This window comes from Rousettus aegyptiacus, unplaced genomic scaffold (genome assembly GCF_014176215.1).
Source record: "Rousettus aegyptiacus isolate mRouAeg1 unplaced genomic scaffold, mRouAeg1.p scaffold_m13_p_5, whole genome shotgun sequence".
Taxonomy (NCBI): Eukaryota; Metazoa; Chordata; class Mammalia; order Chiroptera; family Pteropodidae; genus Rousettus; species Rousettus aegyptiacus.
Window position 1 is genome coordinate 60,896,805 of NW_023416308.1, and position 22,307 is coordinate 60,919,111.

Sequence of the window (22,307 nt, forward strand, 5' to 3'; positions counted from 1 at the left end):
TTTGGTTACAAGTACAGTAACCTGCTGGAGGCAGCTTTAGGGGAAAAAAAGGACAGGGTTGGAGTCAAATTTACTATCATTTAAAGGGGTATCATCTATTGCATAGGCTTCAGAAAAAAAATAAGTGTTTGTTATTTAAGAAATGTCATTAGCATTTACCATGAAAAAGGCATCTAGAAGGTAAGAAAATAAAGACTAAAAAAGTAACAGACATGGTAAGAAATAAAAGATATAAAAGTAGCTCGGTGTAGACAGGAAAGATTTTTTAAATAACATTTATTGTGTTCGTCTCATATATATATAGCAGATATTTATTATATGTAAAGTATGAAGAAGGCAATAAATAAAAAAGAAATGTTACTCCCTCACCCCTACCTTAAGATAACCGCTGTTTATATTTTGACATTTTGATATTCAATGAATATATAATATATATGAACTAGGATCATACTGTAACACTATTTGTATTCAGTGTACCTCCTTTAATATAAGCTTTGTCCCATGCTTTTAAATGTGCTTTGAAAATGTGACTGTATAATGGTTTCATCATAACACACACACACACACACACACACACACACACACACACACACACACACCTGTAGCTACTGATGATTGAGCTTCTTTCTAAAAATAGCTGTTTCCTAGACCATATCCTGTATTAGGAAAACCACTAGTCAACAAGCCCTGCTCATGCACACAGTTTTAATCAGTGTTTTAGTCTTGTACTTACTTTTTTAAATTTTATTTTATTGTATTGTAGTAAGAACACTTAACATGAGATCTACCCACCTAACAGAATTTTAAGTGTACAATACAGTATTGCAACATGTTGCACAGCAGATCTCTAGAGCTTATTCATCTTGCAAAACTGAAATTTTATGACTATTGATTAGAAACTCCCCCATTTTCCCTTACCCTAGTCCCTGGCAACCACCATCCTACCCTTTGCTTCTACGAGTTTGACTATTTTAGATACCTCATGTAAGTGGAATCCTGCAGTATTTGTCTTCCTGTGACTAGCTTATTTCACTTAGTATAATATCCTCTGGGTCCATCTATACTAACCTCCAATTTCCTGTCTTGCGTGCGTGCGTGTGTGTGTGTGTGTGTGTGTGTACAAGAGTGTAAATTTGGCTGAAATATTCTGGGAACTAAGGAGGTTGGGGCTCTTGAAATGGACAGCGTTGACCCCAAACTCAATCACCATATTTTCATCCAAAATCTTCCTGATTTATTCTTTCTAGAGTATAAACATGCAGATTTTTATCAGGATGAGAGAGAGTCATCTGGGCTATAAGGAAAATCTAAGGGGTTTTCTATATGTGTGTGGGCAGGAGGAGGTAGAAATATTTCTTTAAATGCCAACTTTAGAAAAGTTATATGCAAAATGAATGGCCATCGATAGGTAAAGATTAAGAAAACTGTGGTGCTGTCATACCAGGACATACTATATAGCCTATAAAATCATGTTTTAGACCAACATATAATAATACGTTGTCATAATAATAAGTGGTCATAATGTACGACTAAGTGAAAAAAATTCAGGCTATAAAATATGTGTAATGTGATAGTATTTTTATTTAAAAACCCCCTCATTACATGATTTCTATCTATACATATTTTAGTTGTAAGACAAACCAAGAAATAGGTTTCTTTAAAAGTAAAACTAAAAAGTTGTCTTTTCAGAAAAATTGTGTTCCATCTCATGCAGCTAAATAGTCTTCCCAATCATTATAGGTTTTTGTTTTATATTTCTAATCTTTTCATCTGTGTGGCTCACAGATACATTCGTCATGGCTATTTGGCAAAATTAGGAAGCAGGGTGCAAGCATAATGACTCCAAGTTATCCAGTAAGCTGCAGCCACTGTCTCTGGCATAAACAAAGGAAATTTAAGGATTCTGGGGCCAGGAGCATATGAAATGAAGAAAGAAAGTGAGCAAGTTGCAAACATCTTTAGGGGAAAAAAAAAGCGTTTTTGTTTTATGCCTAACCTCAGAAGGAATGCATCAATTGTATTTCATCAAATATGAAAATGGCTATTGGTTAAAGATTGCTATAGATCTTTATCTTTTTTCAAGAAATGTCTTTGTAATTCTGGCTTTTAAAGAGTTATTTAAAAAATGCTTATAAATTAAAAAAAAAAAAAGAAACAGAACAGGTGCATCACATTATATAGTAATTTTTTAAATCATCCTCCCCACTTGGTGTTTAGATGGTTTCTGTTATTCATTATCATAAATAATCCTGGCATCAAAAACTCTGCACATGAATTCAGTTAGGAAGATGTGCAAAAGGAACCAGGGCCCCTAAATAGAATAAGGACAGATACCCTAGTACCCTAACAAGGAAACAGTGCCATGAAATCTGTCCTCCATGGCATTAGCGCTGGTCAGGCAGAGAGAGGCAGCGCGGAGCACCCAACCCAGGCAGCAAGGCTGACGATAAACAGGGGCTGGGGAGGGGATGGGGAGCTTGTTTACTAGGCAGGAGTAAAGTGAAAGTAAGGGAGGAAATTTCTGAGCATGTTTATAAAGCCACACTGGGATTGCAAATGCAAACAGGACACTATTTCTAATAGATGAATAAAAAATCAATACTCCCCATCTGCTGTACTTTTCCCTTGTCATCCTAACATACATGCAAAAAGAATTTTTAGGTTAAAATTTTAGGTTTGTAAGGATAGTAAATGCTTTACCCCAACTCCAGGTAGTTCTAAGTGTTATAGTTCTTGACTAGCTTAACATGTAATCACTCCAATTTCAGCCATTGGCCTGAAACACTGTTATTGAAGTAGCCAGTGATGAGAGTTTCATAAATATGGTGGTGGCTGAAATTGGCTTACATGTAGGATCTTTTCTAGTGTGTATTAACTAAATGGAAATTTTTATATTAAATCTGGAAAAATTTGGATCTTAACTTAAGAGATGATTGACTGTTTCACAGTGTAAATATTTTTAAGTAGGGAAGGGACACACCTAGTCAAAAATATCTTTGTTTATCTTACTTGATTTATTACATTCAAACTGAGAAATGAACTTGAGTACCGTAAACCAGGGAATGTTTTAAGAAGATCTCAGCCTAGAGAGGAAGGAGAATAAAAGAGATGTAACCAGAATACTAGGAAAAATAACATTTTTAAGGGGCGGGAGGAATAAATCACAACAGTTATATAAAGTGAAAAATCTAAAAGACCTAACTGCCCCCAAAATAGAGTAAAAAGTGCAAAAATTTAGTGCAAACATATCAAGATTTTTTAATGTAATTATTTAAAGTTATATTTTAATGAATGGGAAATTCTATGATGTCATGTTAAAAGGGATAACAAATACAGATACTATATAATGTGATTTCAAACATGTAAAGTAAAACCTGTATAGGAAAAAAGAATAAAAATATATCAATGTTATCAGTTGTTTTTGGAAATTGAGTTACAGATGAGTTTTTGCTTCATTTTTCTTTATTTTCCAATGTTTCTACTGCACATATATTACTTTTGGCAACTTGGGCAGGGCAGAAAGTTGGTTCTTTTTTCCTTTCTTCTAACCTCTTTTTAAGCCAGTAGTACTAGTAAAATTCTTTTTTTTTTTTTTTTAGTTGTCTTCATAAATTTTCTGGCTGCTTACTATTTAGTGGACAAATTCTAAAAAAATGACGAGCTCTACCAAGGTTAGCATTAAAATGGTTGTCTCTGACTCAGTGACTTTTCGTCTATGTCATTCATTTACTAACCCATACCTATACCTGGATTTATGTTTTCTTTTTTAATAAATGAATATATTGATACCCTAGTGAAAGATTAAGGTTTATACTGTTTACTTTGAAGTGAAGACTCAATAAATATGCCTTTGTTTTACCATGTTTTACATATTGAATAAAATCATCTGAATTAGAAGCCCAATGTATTCCAACAGTGACAACTAAAAAGTATAATATTTTCCTTCCTTGTTTTCAGGTGCTTAGTAAATTTTTCCAATGGTCTGTCATTACTTTGGATTAATTTATAGATAGGAATTAACACCAGTAATAGAATTTAGAGACCAATATACATTTTTTTAAAACACACCTTATGTGAAACAAGCTTAGGTTTCTTCTCTATTTTTCAGACATCAGGAGGAATAGGTTTCTTCTCAATGAAAAAAAATTATTCTTCTTATCCTAGAGTGAAGAAATATGTGAACAAGTTAAGTTTTTACTCTAGAGAAATACTCTTTAATCCCAACCTCATTTTAATCTAAATTTTATTTAATGTTTCCAACAGTATTTCAACTGGTAGAGCAGAATGGAAAAGCCACACACCCACGTGACCCGAGGAACCGAGAATCTACTCCTCAATCTTCTAGACCTTCATTATTCAGAATATAGCATCTGAACAAGCTGCATTGGCATCACCTGGGAGCTCATTAGAAAGGCAGAATCTCAGACCCCACCCCAGGCCTACTATGTCAGAATCTGAATTGTTAAAAGATCCCCATGTGACTTGTAGGGACATTAAAGCTTGAGAAGCACTAGGCTAGACAACTTTTTCTTGCTTTTGTTGTTACATGCCCCAGAGTAAGAAGGCATTGATAAAAGTAAATGAATAAAACTTGTTAATATGACGAGAGTGAAACTTCTGTACTGGAAATGTGTTTTAGAACTACAATTAGATGATCATGGTTTTAAATTTTAATTTTAAACAATGTGCATTAAATGTTAGAAAAGTCACAACTACAATGATCATGTTGTTCATTAGAAAGAAGAAAGAAGCACAAATGAATACAAAAAAGGTGACAATAAGGATTGACTGAGCTATCTACAAGAAATACGCTTTACAGGAGAAGTTTTTGGAAATATTGTAATCCGTAGAAGACTCTCATTGAAGGTGTCAGTTCCAAGGTATATATAAGATATGTGTAACGTTTCATGATCCACATGCTAAAGTCAATAGGTTCCTTTGCTTTTTTTCTGTATTGTTTGTATTCTGTTTAATTTAGCAGTCTCAAGTGGTGGGAAACCATATAATTTTTTGAAGGAAGACACATGTGAGTTAGCAACAAAAGGATTTTGAACATATAGTATGCATTCAACATATACATCCTGGTTCAACATACATTGGTCATTCTTGTGACAGAGTGATTGAGCACCCACTCTTACCAGTCCCCATGCTAAGTTCCAGATACACAGTGGTGAGTGAAAGAGACATGGTTCCTGCCTTCAGCTAGTTTCCGATAATATATGAATTACTGCTGATCGATTTTTGAAAAGTACCTGTGGATTTTGTTCATCTATGGCATTTCTGTGCCTTGTACCTACCTTTTTTTCATTGATAATAAGAAATGTCTAATCCTTGGTTATCAGTCTAATTCATACAGCTTGATCAGTTGTGATTTGTATAGCAGATAATAGCACTTCATATGGCAAAATGCAGCTGGCAACTTACAGAAAAGAAGCTAAGATATCTAATAAGTTACATATTATAACTGTAAGGGGTTAACATGGGTGGGAGATAGTGGGCTGGGGGTTCCTAGGAAGGTAGTGTGGATAAGTAACAATGAGCAGGAGTCATGAACAAGTCTTCTCCTAAATTGTATGGATGGAAGTAATGCAATTATGGTCAAAATGAAATACATTTTTTAAAAAATCATATGTTCCCAATTGATGAATTGGGTAATCTATTGGACTTGTACATCTTCACATGAAGGTAATTTGTTTTTCAAACCAATCTTATAATATGTCATTTAGAAAATTATTCATCTTTAAGTTGCTTTGTGAGTTTTCTTGGAACGATGGATTTACCCACTATAATTGAGACCTGACAAGTTGGGCAGAAAGTTGAAATAAATAGCTCCTAATGAGCAAGTGGCCTAGACTTAGGTTGAATCAACCACTACTTTAGGACACTGATATCTTTGTGGATTTTGAGTGTAGTCCCTCCCAGTTTCGTAACCCTGCATTCCTAGAGCCCTGGCATTTGTGCCTGTTTTAACCACCACCCACGACTGGTCCCGCCCTTGTTTTCCGGTGACTGAATTCTCTGCTATGATGGTCCAGAGGTTAAGAGCACAGTCTCAGAAGTCAGATGAACACAGGTTTGTAGTTCTGACCCCACTAGCTCCTAGCCATAGGATCTTGGGTCGTTATGTCTCTATGCCTCAGTTTTTTCACCTAGAAAATGGAGATAAAAAATCTCATCTCATGTGATCATATGGACGATAGAACTATATAAGACACTTATTGCCACATGTAGCATATGGTAAATGGTAGCTACTACTACTTTATTGTTATTAAAACCAGGGTTCCAAACTGGTTCCTTTCTGCTACATGAAACCCTTTTTGTAGTAAGTGGTTTTGTTTGTTTGTTTGTTTGTTTGTTTACCTTGTGTTTCAGTCTCTTAGTGGTTATACTTTCTCCCAACTGAATTCATATTACAGAGGCCATCTCTCTGGGCACCCTCCTCCTTTGTGGCACTTTTGCTGAGCTCCTACTCTACCCCGGGTTCAACAGACAGCCAGCTCCTGGGCGTTGTTTATCTCATCGAGACAGAAGTACCTTGCAGTTAAAAGCCAGGGGAGACTGGCTGCCTGGGTTCAAATCTCAGCACTTCTACTTACTAGCTGAGTGACTCTAGGTAAATTATTCACCGTTTCTGTGCCTCCTTTTTCTCATCTGTAAAATGATTTGTACCTGTTTCATTTGATTGTCGTAAATGTTAAATAGATTATCATATATGAAGAACCTAGAATAATAAATGCTATATAACATTTGATATTATGAGTCATAACTTGGTACTTATCCACTTCTTTTTTCTCACTCTGGGGTAACCTCCCAAATGTAATGCTATTTTTATGATTTGTATACACCATTTCATGTCCCTAGACTATCTGGACACCACTCACGCTTCCACCTCAAGACCCCTGCCCTTCTCCACATTCTGTCACTGTTCCTGGCAGACACTAGCTATGACAGTGAGGAATGAGTAATATTTTCTTCCAAACTTTATGTCTGTGAGGAACAGTACACTGGGCCCAACCTGGTGGCCTCTTACGTAAAATAGGCTGAAACTAAGAGAGCTGAGCAAAGCGGTTGCCTTATTCTTCCTTAATTCCCTCAGCTCCCTCTCCCCATTTCCACCAGTAAACAAAGTCCACCCTTCTGGAAGAAAGAGCAGTGTAAGACTCCTCCCCAGTTCTGGCTGTCTGCCTTGCTAGAAAGTATTATGTGGATGAAAAGCAAAGGAGAGTCAGGAGGATAACTCAGAGTATGAACTTCTATTGAATCCAGGAGGTAAATTGGTTAGCTGAACTGTTACTGTTCCATGATGAGGCAATGTAGCTAAACTCAAGGTAACCTGAGAGAAGTAAGTCAAAAGAAGACAATCTTCATTGAGAACTTTGAATAAAGTACACACCACTATTTTGTAAACTGTTTAGCACTCTCAGGGGCTTTAGTGGAAGTCAGGGGAATCGGGGTGGTGGGGGGGGGGGGTGTCTTACTTCTCAGCCCTCCATGCCTCGAATAGTACTTGGCTTGTGGCAGTAAAGTGTTTCTGCTCTGCAGTCCTGGCTTCAAGCTTCCCACGGGGAGATTCCTTTTAATGCTCCAAATCCCTTCCAAGGCCACTGTTAATATTTTCAAAAGTAAGATAATGATTATTAGTTTATTCTTTTTATAGCACAAAATATTTAAAATGTTTACTTGGTGATTATTTTTTCAGTCATTTGAATGGAGGTTTACTTGGTTTGATTAATCAAACCACCCAAGGTCTTTATTATTTCTTTAATCTTTTATTCTAGTTCATTCATTCAATTATTCTCTATGCAATTAAAACTCTACAGTGCTTAATTAGATAGTTCGACTTGACCCTAAAGAAGTAGACAGAAAGCCAATATAGAAATATAAATAACAAAACATAAAAACACCAAGAATAAATAACAATAATAAATATCTTATTTCAAAAGATAATAAAACCCAAAGTTACCACATTAATTTATCCAGTAGGTCCAATACTCTTTTAAAAGCCATGAACTAGAGGCTATTTAATCTTCCCTTGCAAGAAAAAATAAACTGACTGGAAGACACCATAACAAAATATTTGGAATGTGATGTCTATACATTTGCAAAAGCAAATTATAGTCGTAAATCCTGATACCATTCAATAAGTATGGGTTAAGTACTGGGCTTTTCTCCATATCTTAAAACCAATTACTTAGGCCGATTTCAGAGTTAGTCAAAATACATTTGCTGTGTAGAAAACTGTGACCCAAGTCGAGTAAGGTAGTGAATTCGGGTTAGTGCCATAAGCTGTTTTTCCCACCTCTGAAGCTGCAAAATTTGATGTCAAATATCCTCCACAGATCCAAGGCTGCCCACTAGCATCCACACTGACATTTGATCTCTCCCTAAAGGATTCTGTATCATGTAACGATTAGGGGCATGGACTTCGAGTTCAGAGGAAATCGAGGTTTCGGTCTCTGCTCCACCACCTACCGCTTGTATGGTGTTGGGTAAGTTATTTAACCTACTATGTCTCAGTTTCCTCATCTTTGAAATGGAGATACTTATAGGATATAGATGAAATAAATAAAAAGTCTTTTGCATTCAATAAATAGTAGCTATTATTTTTACAAGAACAACAATTTTCCTGTTCAAGTATGGCCTTAGGCATGGTCACTGAGCTGACTCACTGATCTGAATGCCAATACTTGCCTCCTCTCCTTTTCCTTCCTGAATGGAGCAGCTGAAGCTATCTGTCAAGGTTAGTTTCTTCCCTCTTCTTCAAAGACCTTCAAGGAAAACGCCACAATCTTCTTTTGTCGACTTAACAAAGTATCTAACCTAAATCTGTTTCTAACACAAATCTTACCCCCACCATTTAAACCAGTTTCCTCTTCTTCTGTCCCATCTAAAGATAGAAGAGGATTGCTCCCCAGCCTCTGGGCAGTAAACTGTCATATTTAGGAGTCCACAAATGTTTATTAAATACCCCCTGTGCACCACACCCTGTAAGAGACCAAAAAATGGGGTTAGATTTGTTCTGCATTGTGGCAAGTTCTGGTAAATGGAAAACAGTTTAAAATCAGAAGGCAGAATTATGTAGTAAAACCATATCAAATCAGATAGAAGAATTATACTGGTCTAATTTAGTTGTGCTCTTTCAGATGCAATCACAAGTATAGCTGGAGGTTTACGACTTACTGGGAAAATACCTGAAATGTAAATGAAGATGCTCAGAAATACATTTAAAAAAGTCAAAGCAAAATATAGTGATGTGTAAATATTTACTGTACTCAGAGATAAAGACTGCTGGAAAAAATAGCACTACTTTGGTCTGATATGATGTTTGAACAAAGAAGTTATGAAAGGTGATATGACCAGAGAAAAAGGTCTGAAAAGAAGCACGAATCCCTTTGAAGCAGATGCTTCTTTAAAGAGAAATCCAACTCCCTCTGCTCTGTGCATGCCTGGAGGAGGAAGGAAGACCAACGGGGAAGCAGGGCCCGAGAGACTTCGGTGTTGGCACACTTACTTCGGTGTTGGCACACTTACCCTGAAAAGGAAAACCCCGCAGGCAGAAGAGCAGGAATTAAATCCTTTCTTGAATCTCAGAACCTTCTAGAGATTCTTCTTTCTTCTCTTCTCATAGCTCCAACCCCTTCTACTCATAAACTTTTTTAGGTGTGTTTTTACCCTGAATTTTAAAGTTACTCCACCATGCCTTTATGCTGGAAAGTTTAGTCAGTGGGACCTGGCCTGGTCTTTCAGGGAAAGTCAGCTGGCCCTTTAAAAATATTTTGCTCCCTTTGGCTGTCTGGGGACTGTGAATAATGAACATTAGAGCTTGAAAAGCCAGTTTAGAGCCAGCCATATCTTTTGTGTTAACAAGGTAGAGATTTAACCAGAGGAAGAAAAATTTAAGTAATTTAAATTTCTTTGGTGACTTCTAGGCTTGTAATTATCTTGACGTGCCTTTGGTGTCTAGTAAATTCCTTGCATATTGTAGGTACACAAAACATTTTCTTTGAGAGAATTATGAGTAACGAACATATCCACACTCACTGAGCAACGTTTTATATTTTCTGAGTTAGTACTAGACATAATAAATAAGCCAGACTCAATATTAAGCTTCTGTGCATTAAGGCACATGTAGATACAAATTAATGGATTTGGCAGGACACTACTGAAATTCACTGAGAAAGGAAATGTTGTGTAAGAGAAAACTAGTAAGCTTCATTAATCAAATTTTTCATGACTACTCAACCTCTGCAGGTTTTAGCCAGAAAAATACAAAAGCTCTTTGCAATTCGAAAGCATTAAATTAGAACTTTAATTTATTTTTGCAAAGTCATCTATAGAGGTTCTTAGAAATGTAGAAATAGTTTAAAGATAAATGGTAAAAATCAATGTTATTGTTCCATAATGCGTGTCTCACAATCTTACCTCTTCTTTTAAAAAAGTTGTAAAGAAGGGAAAATCTTCGGGGAATCACTAAGGACATGTAAATGATGATGTTTCTTAGTTTTTTTCCTTATCCAGAAAGTTCTATAAGTTGCCCCAAATTCCATTTTCATTTGACAGAAAATCAGATCAGAAAATTGCATTTCCTTTTTTCAGGGTAATGAGAACCTTTTGTGTAGCCCCTGGCCCCTGTTCTTATTTGACAGGAATGTGTAATGCCTTTGAACCTCTGTTCTCCCTCAGATTTGGACCTAAACTGAGGCTGAAACTGGAGAAAATCGTGTCAATGCCAACTTTTTTTTTTTTTAAATAAAGAGAGTACTATTTGCTACCACTACAACTTTAAATCATTTTCCATATTTTAAAGAGAACCAGTATAACTCAATGGTGAAGAGCAAAAACATCGGCATTTGATAGGCCTGTATTCAAATATCAGCTATCTCGCTGTGTAACAATGGGCAAGTCACTGCACCTTCCTGATCCTCAGCTTCCAGATCTACAAAGTGGGAATAAGGGCACAGAATTGTTGCAGGAATTAAGAGAGATACTTTGTAAAAACTCTCATGTCTAGAAGACACACTGTCAATGATAATAATAATGATATAATAATAATTATTATTATTACCATTATCACTGTCATTGTGATATATACAGACACCATTCACCCACTGCACACTTCACCCCAGCATTCATTGCTTCTTTCTGAGCTCACATGCCTCTGCATCAGGAGCCTGGTTTAGAGGCCTGGCAGCCTGTTTTTTTTGGTGGTCACCGATGCCATTCCTTAGATCCAAGTATGGGGTGCACAGTAACAACCATCTAGGACAACTTGGCCATTTCAGTGTCTCCACCTCTTATTAACTGTTGTCATAATACAACCACAGGAATAGATGGGATAGCTCCTCCAGGTGAGGGTCCAGAAGACTGAACGGCTCTTTTTCTTTAGTCCCCTTTTGCTACCCAAACAACAATATTCCAAAAGAAATGTTATGTTCACTCTATTAAATGTCCATAAACCTAACTTCTGAATCTTTTCAGTTTTGACCAATTTCATTAAACTCAAAGAGAAGAAACTTTTGATCTTTTACCAATTTCATTCAACCAAAGGAAAAGGAAAAGCGGCATAGAAAAAATTTGAGTCCGTTGCTTCCAGACACTTCCATAATTCTCATCCTTAGCTCAGTCACAGATAAAACATACTATAATTAAGTTACCTAACCTCAGGATCAATCTCCTTCGTAATAGAATGTATAAGTTCTTCAGGATGTTTACCCACATACTTTGCTATATGGTCATGTTTTGGTGCTTTATCAATGATTGAGGGAAAGTTCAGTCTGGGCACTTTTTTGGAATCTCACCATCACCAATCATATTTTTGTAAAAGCAAGTGGATTGTTGAAAAATTCAAACAAACCCAACCAATGCATACATAGCTACACAAATATGCTTGGATACATGCATACACCATACACCTTGGGTGCCCAGAATTTAGATAGACTTGGGTATATCTAATAAATAGTATGTACAAAATCACAAAGTCACAAATTCAAGTGTATATATATACATATATATTTGTGTGTGTGTATTTATGTGTGTGCATGTATATATGTGTGTATATGTGAGTATATATGTAGGTATGTTTGCATGTGTGCATATGTGTGTGTGTATATATACAGAGAGAGAGTGAAAGAGAGACTGACAGGGAGACAGACAGACAGACAGACAGACACATGCCAGGCAGGTAATAGAAGTAAAGTCAGGGGTAAAAAATAATTGTCTCTCTCCGTCTTTTTTTTTTTTTTCACTTTTGTTGGAGGTACAGATATCAGAGAAATACTTTTTTCCTACTTCTACCACAAGAAGAGAAAGTTTGCAGTGGATAGTGGATATGTGAACGTAAATAGCTTTGATATGTCCCACTTGATTGGGGAACTTGGTGAGCAATGGTTAGCAGCAGCATTGTAGGCAGGCCAGCTGGGACAGCGTAACCCAACTCTAGCCACTGCTGCCAGGTGTGAATGTCCCCTCTGTTGTCACATCTTCCTTTCTCCTCCTTCCTTTCTCTTCATCCAAAATAATCTAGAAATCTAGATTTGTATGTAGAAGATCCTGATTTTTAAAATTTCAATGACTGGTTCATATATTTTTAAAATATAATGCAGTACAAATAAATATGTCTATATGTTTGCAAGATGAACCTAGCATATGAGTCAATAGTTTTGGATCCTAAGCCAAACTAAAATACTTCTGACAGTCTAATGAGATGTGAGATATGGTGATCTGGACTGGGTATGGAGGATGGCTCTCTGGTTTTAGTCTTGGACATCAAGCCATGTCATTCACTGGGATGGATCACATAGGAGCAAGTGGGGGAGGGGTATAAGTTTCATTTTGAACATGTTGATCCTAAGTACTTATGGGACATCTAGGAAGAAAAATTTAGCCTAGAGACACAGTTTTTAGAGGCGTCATAGTAGTGTAATAGTGGAAACTATGAGAATAGCAGAGACGATCCAGGGAGAGCTTAATGGAAGAAGATCAGAAGACTGTGGGTAATACCCTAGGAAACATTGATATTTGGGGATCGGGGTTAATTAAAATGTTCTTAAAGGAGGCTGAGAAGGAATATCCAGATAGTAAGAGGAGAATGAGGTCATTTTGTTTTAACATCAAGAAATTTGAGGAAGAAGTAAGGTTTAAGGAGTGAGCCATCAACTATGTCAAATGTTGCAGCAATCTCAAGCCAGTCAAGGGTGGAACAGTACACACTGGATTTAGCCATAACATGTCACCAGAGATACTATAGTGAGTAGAAAGTCAATGGCATTTGGGGTCAGAACTGAATTTGGAATCCAGTTTTGCCACTTACTTAATACATAATCTTAGACAATAAAAACCTCTCAAAAATCTTAGTTTACCCACTCATAAAATGGTAATCATAATACCTCATGGCTTTTATGAGGACTTGTGGTAAGTAAGATAAAGTCCCTGTCTTCAGGTAGCTTACATTCTAGGGGGAAGGATAATCAATAAAGAATTATACAAATAAATATATAATTTCAGGGAGTAACACAAAAAGGAGAAAAAAGAAAGCAATACCAAGGATTAGAGAGTAACTTGAGAAGGTGAGTAGTTTCTATTTTGACCTTGTGGAGAGGTTACCTCTGAGAAGGTCACATTTAAACTGATATTTGAATGAAGAGAGAGGAAAATATTTATTTGTGAAGCATCAAGGTCCTGAGGTGGGAATGGTTTGGGCATGTCCCAGAAAATCGAGTAAGCCTAGGTGGCTGAAGTGGAGTGGGAAAGAACAGGAGATGAGTTCAGAGGGATGAGCTGCCATACAGGGAGATTAAAATGTAGACAAAGAATAATAAGGCGGCATTGGAGAGTGTTGAGCATGGAGGTGATGTGTAGAGAATAGACAGTTGGAGACAACAGTAGAAATTGATATAGGATGTTACTGCTGAGCCTGCAAGAGATAGCAGAGGCTTGGACAAAGTTGCAGTTGGGGAGATTAAGGATATATTTCAAAAGCAGATTCAACAGGATTAGCTGATGGACTGGATATGAAGTTAAAATATTTGACTTCTGGGTATTTGGTTTAAGCAACTGAGTGAGATGGGGCAAACCTGTTGAAGAGCAGGATTTTAAAAGCTAAGACATCGAATAAGAGTCTTATTCTAGACATATTAAGTTTTAGAGGCCTATTAGACATCCAAGTGGAAAGTTAAGTAGGCTTTTGGGATTTCAGGAGAAAAGCAGAGGCGAGGATATTAATTTTGGAGTCATTAGCCCAATAGGGAGTAAGCACCCAGGGTGAGGGTACATAGGGAAAAGGGCTTGTGTCTGACTTCTCCAAAGTTTAGAGGATAGGAGGAAGGACAGTTGGCAAAGATAAGAATGAGTGGTATGAGCAAAACTTGGAGATTGGAACATGGAGACCTTGAGGCTAATATAAGAAAATACTTTTTATCTATTTATCTATTTATCTATTTATTTATCTATTTATTTATTATTATCCTTTATGTCTACAGCACCTGGTCTTTTAGGTGGTCTCCCATCCAAGTACTAACCAGGCCTGATCTTGCTTAGCTTCTGAGATCAGACATCAGGCTTGTTAAGGATGGCATGGGCAAAGACCCTGAATTATGGTTCCACTGGGGCACAAACCCAGGACCTTTTGCGTGTAAAGCAGATGTGCTAATTGCTACACTATGGAACCACATCCAGAGAAAGTATTTTTAAAGGGAAGGAGTAAACATTTGTGACAGATGCTACAGAGAAGATGAATTTGATGAGTTTGTATTTGACCATCAAGGTCATTGTATTTGATCTTCAAGAGGAAAGTCATTTGCAAAATGGAAAAGAACAGTCTAACTGGAATGAATAAAAGAGTAAATGATTAGAAGTGGAGAGGATGGGTCAAGTCTTAATATATATAGGAGCAATACAAGTCCCTACAAGTTTTATGCAGAATTCTGGGTGTACATGACAAGCCATGTTTTCTAGGAAGAGAAGCTATAGCTTTCATCATATATTTAAAGGAGCATGTTACTGAAACCCTGCACTAGCAGGTCCAGTGGCTGGCCTAGAACTGCCAACACTCTGAGATTAAGCCGGAAGAGTGTGACACACTTTCTAGCCACTAGTTCCCTGTTGTGAACATGAACACGTGACTTCCAGTCATTTAAAAAAAAAAAAGAAAAAGATAGCAGTTTCTATTTTCCATAAGGACGGCCCCTTTAAAACTTAACTTTACAGAAGTCATTATTCTCAGCTTTGAAAGATTTTTCTAGCTTAAAATAGCACTTCTGTGTGACCTCTAGTGGATGTTATAAAAATGCAGCATAAGCATTCTCCTTTTATGTGAAAGTATTTTAAAAGATTACTTAGAAAAATAAATTTTTATAGGCCAAATGATATTTCCTAATCGCTTAGACTGTCTTATAATCAAATATATCCCAAAAGAACAATACAACATCCAACTAGTATATGACTTATACATTTATAAGTGTATAAATGAAAGTAAACCCAAAATATAATAGTATATACTTAAAAAATATATCTTTAACCAGCAGGGAAATGGTACATGTAGGCTGGGTTTCAGAAAAACAATTTAGTAATCATCCCTTCAAGATATCATATGAACAAAATCGATCATTTTACTGCTCTTTCCTTTTGTAAGAATGGGTGATACAGAAGGCCTAAAAGGTGTCTTTATGGCTGGTTTTGAAATAAAAAGAGGGAAAACATGTCATGGAGTCTGAAATGATGTACCTCTGGGCCCGCAGCCTCTGCTCTTGGGAATCCTTAGAGAATGTGGACCTTACCTGCCAGATGTTCAATAACCCTAAGAAAATGTCAAGCTCTCTGAGCATCGAAGTCATGTCTCACAGTCCTTTAATTTCATCTGGTACCCATGAGGGTTTTAATAAAAACCTGATGATTTGAAGAGCATGAAGTATGAACCTAGTAATCATTGAGAAAGAACCGGGAAAATGAAGGTCTCATACAGTTTCAAAATAACATCTGCAAGGGATTGTGGAGTTTCTAGAGTATATCTTTTTTTCAATGAACCATCAATGAGAGCTATCAATGCCCAGACCATATAACTCATATACCATGTGTATGTACAATAAAATCCTTAGATGAGTTGACCTATTTAAATGACTTATTGTTCTGGGTCAGGGATTTACAAAGTGGTATCCCTGGACCAGTAGCATCGACATCATCTGGGAACTTGGTAGAAATGCAAATTCTTGAACCCTGACCCCAGAGCTACTAAGCCAGTTACTACTCTAGGGATGGAGCCCAGCAATCTACTTTTAACAGGCTCTCAGGTAATTCTGATGACATCTACGCTTTGGGAACCACTATTATTGGTCATACCTATATTGATAAAGATTGAACATGTTATTGTGCTTTCGGGCACTTGGAAAAAATTCTGCTTATCATTAAATAAAATAACCCCACCAAAAATGTAGGACAGTAATATAGATACTGATACCTAGCTCATTTTTTCCCCTAAATATAAGAGTTTATTTAGGCATAGGCAAAAGAATTATAAAATTCACCCAAGAATTTCCCAAAAGACCCATTTTTCTTTTGATAGTCATGGTTTTGTAATAAATAATCTCTCTGCCATCAAATAGGCAATTTCATATCCAGTTCACAAATATAGTTCATTTGTCACTGAGATTACCTACCTGCAGGTGGATTTTTAATGTGGCATTCATCTCTCTTAATATAAAGTTCTTCTTCCAGTACTTCCTTAATTCTCTTATGTGGCTCACAATATAAAAATTTCTTCCCTATAAAGACATTAACAAAATTGGTTACATATCATAAATTCTTCCTAACCTTGTAGCCATTACACCTACATGAATAACTTTTTTTTTTTTTTTTTTAAGACATATCCTTCTATACAAATGCAGAAGATTTACTCTGTAAACTCTATTTTGGGAATATCTCAGTCATTGTAGTTTCTGGTTCTTTTGGGACTTCAGACTTTCATATAATTCCTGAACTTTGTGGGTAAGTTTAAGATACCTCTTTAAGGTATTATAAAGAAATACATGGAGTTTTCTTCATTAGCTTCAAGAAAACTTTCATTTGTTCAATAAATTTTTATTAAAGACCTACTCTGTGTCAGACATTTGAGTAGGGGCAGAAGACAGAACAATGAATAATTCAGATGTGAGCATGGAGTCTACAGTCCAGATATATAACAGAACAGCCTCAGCATTATTTAATCATCGTTTTCAAAGACTGAACCTGAATTGTAGTAGTGAACCACTTACAAGCATATGACTTTGTCATGGCCTCTAAACCTGGCCCTATAGGACACCAGTGCTATGCGGAGGACTGTATTATGCATTCTGAGTACCTTAGCTATGTTTCTTCTGCTCTGTGCTATCTGACCCTGCCTATCTCTGCAGTCTCTCCTCTCAGCCTTTCTCTATTGCTCTCTGAGCTCCCATATAGCTTTTCTGCCCATTCTCACATTGAAACCATTGTATATTTTATTTTCTCTGCCTGAACTGTCTTTCTCCTAATTTTTTTTTGTTGTTGTTGAGGTGTGTGTGGGGGGGGGGGGCGGGTAACTTCTCAAATTTCCAGCATAGCCTTAAATTTAAATTCTTTAGGAAAACTTGCTCTAACTCAAATCTCAAAATGCCCCTGGTTACTTCTTCTCATAGTACTCTCCTCTTTTCTTTCATTTAATTTATTGAAATTTATATATAATTTCATTTACTTTATATACAATTACTTGCATAACTATTAGTTTAATATATGTCTTCCTTACCAGACCATAAATATCCTAAGAGCTGGGATGTTGTCTGTTCTGTTCATCAGAGTCTTAAAACAGAGCTTGGCACAATAATAGACATTCAGCAAGTGTGTGTTCAAATAGAAATAAGTATTGTTAAATTAGACTGAGCTGAAAGACTATTCTGTGCATAGGTCTGCCCATTCAGCCTAGTGAATGTCAGGGAACCAGTAGTTCTAGTCTCACTGCTCAAAAGCTCAAACCAAAGAACCGTGGAAAACCTAAACAACCAAATACTTTAGCTATTTAAGATTTGACTTTATACTCACAAGGATATGACAGGTGTCTCATCTTTTCCAGACTAACCAATAAAGGACACAAGTGAATAAATTTGGCTTGTGAGCAGATTGGGCCAAATGGGGCAAGATATCTGGTGTGGCTTTGGGTCACTCCTGGTCATGAAGACCCAAGGACACTCTTATCCACAGACAAGGTAGAACTAGATAGTTATTGGGTCTCATTTGTTTCCCAGAAGTTAGGAGTCATATGAATGAGAGATGGGGTTAGCATTACTCCAGCTTAACTCTGATTTAAACTTTTTTGGTTAAATCATGATCTTCAGGTAGAAAAGGGTTTAAGTAGTGTGGCTAAGAGGAAAGAAAATCCTATAACAGGTCAGTAAAGAGAAAGAGACCACTTCTAAGCAAATTTCAGCCCTGCTGCTATGAGAATTTACAGAGGAAATCACTAAAGGTTTTGAGGAACTGTGAAAAATAAGAGTAGAAAAGAGTTAGTATAGGCAAATATTCCCTACTCTGCTCCTCCCCCCACCCCCCAAAAAAAGAGAGAGAGAGAGAGAGAGAGAAAGAGAGAGAGAGAGAGAGAGAGAGAGAGAGAGAGAGAGAAATAAAAGAAAAAAAAGAATGGGAGAGCAGAAGGGTGGGAGAGAGAAAGGGAGAGCAAAATAAAGAAAAAATTTTGATAAACTAACATGGCAGCTTAATGTTGATCTTCACCAACATTTTTAATGGATTGGTCAACAAATTGATTGTGAGTATAGACTATGAGGAGCTATGATCTTTAAGTGTAAAGGACTGCTGAAAATACTATTCCAGACCAAACTGCTTTCTTTTGTTAAGAGTTAATAACAATTGGCACAATGTACTGAATGCTACCATACCCTAGGCATGTTATATATATTATCTTTCTTTCTCACAACCACCCTATGGGCAAGTACAATTATTCTTATATTATAGGTGAAAAAGAAACTCCAAGAAGTCACAAAATTCATAATAAAAATTAAAAGCCATGTCTACCTGACTTCCTGACACCCAAATTACCAATCTAGCTAGATTAGAGAGATGTAGCCACAATGCATCTGGATTTTAGCAAGGCATTTGATAAAGTGTGTTTGTAGGAGGCAGAATGTCCATGTAAAAGATGCTGGTTGACTGATCAAGGGCTCCTAGAGACTACTTGGAACTGTTGGAATCACCATCTAATTTGCTAATTTGGATATAGGAACTCCCAGCACACTCACCAAATATGAGAATGGCAGGCACAAACTTGATGAATGGCAAACACAGGACTCAAAGGACTGCTTCTATACCTCAAACTCACTGCCGAAATCCATAGGATGGTATTGATAGGGATAAATGTAATGACTTGTGTTGAGGATTAAATAAATGCATAAGTATAGGATAGAAAAGGCCTGGTTCAAATATTTTCAGTTGAACAAAGAAGGGAAGAGATAAAATGGGTGGCATAGACTGCATTTGTTACATGTTTTAATAATATAAAGTGTCTGCCAAACAGCTAATGTAATTTTGGATCCATTTAATAGAAGTATAATGTTCGGATCAAAGGAGGTTATAGTCCCACCACACTATTCTAATCTGATCATACCTAGGACACTGGATTCAGTGATTTAATAAACTAGAGAACGTTAAAAGAGGTCAGCCAGCAAATTATTTTAAGGGTAATACTGAAGTCTATGAAAGATTTGGTAGGTGCTCAAACAGCCACCTTTATATAATTCAAGGATGAAATTATATAACTTTAGTGGGGAAAAACACACTTTTTCTGTGTATATTTGAGAACAGATCTGTGATTAGGGAGTAGAAGCTATAGAGAGACTGAAGACCTTTCTAAAAAATAGAGACTGAACACTGTTCAAAAAACATTTGAACATTGAACGAGTGCTTTGTGTGGGTGTGAATGGCCTGTCTCTACTTAGTCTGAGGCCCTAACAGGAGGTATTCGGGGAGGCTGTTGCAGGAACTCTTTATATGCTGGGACCCTGACTTTGTGAGCTCCAGAAAGTTTGGACACTTGCCTGAATTCATTACTTATTTCCCTACAACTTGCCCAATGCTCGCATGCAGTAAGGACTCAATATGCGTTGAGTTGATGAGTGAATGATTAAGTCCACCTTTTACTCCTATAGTCACATTATTAAGGAACCTTTAAAATTTTAGCATCTTTAATGGGAAAATTCCCAGATAGAATTTTAAGTCGGAATGAGGAATTACTTAAATCCACTGAATACTTAAATATACTGAATTTAATTGTTCTAGGTAAGGCCTCAGCATGCTGTTGATAATAATAAAAGGAAAGAGGTATCATAAGCAGTAATATTGGGACTGATGCTGAGGGAAGAGCCCCTTTCATTAGAAGGCAGTCGTCTTGCCTCTCCTTGATGAGGTCTGGCGGGAGGAGGATGTGTGGTCCCCAGGCTCCAGAGGTGAGCCGCTTCAGCCCAACCCTCCCTGCTGGGGCCTGCAGTGCACACTGGAGCTTCCATAACGGAGAATGCTCTCTAGAGAGGCAATCAAGGAGGCGCTGCAGAAGGCCTGGAAACAGCTCGCATTCTTCTTTGGCCTATTATTTTCACCACCATCATTCCTTAGCACTTGCTGAAAACTTGTGCTGCGCCAGGGGCTGTGACAATATCTGTAAATTCATGGAACGATATGGATGAGCGCTGCGACCTGGCGCAGGCTCAAGTTACAACCACGACGGTTGTGGCTGTGGACCAGAACTGCCTTTACTTATTTAAATATTGTTTGTGTGTTTGGCAGGGCAGGGAGGAAACAGAGGTGTTAAAATGTGGCCCAGAATTGTTAGAGCCTAAATGGATCCGGTAATAATTTATGGACTGAGAGTTCAAGAGATGGGAGTTTAAGTATTTTACATATTTCTTCAGCACTGAGCGACCGTGGGGTAAGTCAATTCCTCTCCTCCAGTCTAGACCTCAGTTTCCTGATCCGTAAAATGAAGAAATTGGCAAAAATGATCTTCATGCTTCCATGTGTATAAGATTTATATATATTATAAATTTACATATAATAAAATACATAATATGTATTATAGTACATGTAATATATAATAAATATGTAACACATTTTAATATATGAAAACATAACATGTAATAAAACAAAAAATATAATAATATATATTAAAATAACATTTATAATATATATTTTATTGTATATGAAATTTAAATATATTATACATACCCTTTTATAATTTCATATTTTATAAATTTTAATATATTCATATATACAATTTGTTTCAGTATCTTCTAGACCGACGCCACTACCAATTAAGTCGGAGGCTACCTGGGCTCAGGTAGCGTTTAGTGAAGGAGGGCTCGGGGAAATGGACCGGATTCTTTCTGCCACCGTGGCATCATCACCTCTGCCCTGCCAAAACGGCAGCGTCAACCCCTCCCTCCAAAATCTTCGCGGCTTCAATTTCCATTTCCCCCCAGTTTCCCCTTTCACCATTGTCCCTCGATTCCCCTTTCGCCCGTTCTCCACACCGCACCTCCCTCTGCACAGGTTGGAGGGGAACTCACACTGTTTGCGGGACTCCTGGGGGCTGCGGACGCCCGGCTCCCCGCGCGCCCCGCATCCCAGCCGCGTCAGTTGCTGAGGCTGCTCCGCGTCGCGGCCCGTCTCGGGAGCAGCCACTGTAGTCACCACTATCGCGTCCTCCCCTCTCATTCCTCAGCGGTCTTCGCTGCTGGCCTTCTCAGCTACACCGCCGGCTGCCGGAGAATGTGAGGCGTCTCCGGTTGCCATGGTGACCGTGGATTATCCCCGCCCCCAGCAGCTCACAGCCGGTTTCTCCTCTGCCTCAGGTGTCCCGCGCGCCCAAGAAGGCGCTGAAGTGAGGAAGCTGCTATTAGTAACTGACCAAAGCAAAGGACCTGCTATTAATCTCTATTTTGTTCCTCAAACCAATTTCGCAAGAGAGACTTAACCATTCTAGGAAAAATGAGATTCAGAAAAGCTAAGGAAATTGTCTGAGGCCATACAGCCAGGAAGTGGCGCAAGCCGGAATCTGAATTCAGAAAAGTCTGACACTAAAGCCCAAAGAATAGATCGCCACCTGGAACAGGTAGGGGCGGGGAGCAGGAACTGAAAAGATGAGTTCAAGGTAAGGTCGCTGGTTTCACGCAGTGTGTGTTCCGCTTGTTGTGTCCCGTTCTCTACTGCACACACAACGTGATCGAACACAGGAATGTTGAGGATTCCCAGCCTTTGGATTGTAAGTTATTATTACTATTATTATTAATTATTAAACAATT

At 37.4% G+C, this 22,307-nt stretch overlaps 1 protein-coding gene across 1 annotated transcript; it reads right to left on the minus strand.

Moving 5' to 3' along the window:
• Window positions 1-799: 799 nt before the first annotated feature.
• CUNH11orf97 (chromosome unknown C11orf97 homolog) lies at window positions 800-22,013 on the minus strand. The gene is made up of 4 exons (XM_016158728.2): window positions 21,573-22,013; window positions 16,650-16,754; window positions 7,479-7,604; window positions 800-4,160 (listed from the first exon to the last, which is right to left on the minus strand). The coding sequence occupies exons 1-4, from the start codon at window positions 21,718-21,720 to the stop codon at window positions 4,156-4,158; spliced, it is 384 nt and encodes a 127-aa protein (XP_016014214.2). The 5' UTR covers window positions 21,721-22,013; the 3' UTR covers window positions 800-4,155.
• Window positions 22,014-22,307: the final 294 nt, after the last annotated feature.

Excerpts from the sequence above, each read along its gene's own strand:
- CUNH11orf97 (XM_016158728.2), bottom strand. The coding sequence starts at position 21,720 with ATGAGAGGGGAGGACGCGATAGTGGTGACTACAGTGGCTGCTCCCGAG. Across the intron at positions 16,755-21,572 it reads CCAGGAGTCCCGCAAACAGT|GGAAGAAATTTTTATATTGT; the intron begins GTGAGTTCCCCT and ends ATGTCTTTATAG. Across the intron at positions 7,605-16,649 it reads CATTAAAAATCCACCTGCAG|TGGCCTTGGAAGGGATTTGG; the intron begins GTAGGTAATCTC and ends AAATATTAACAG.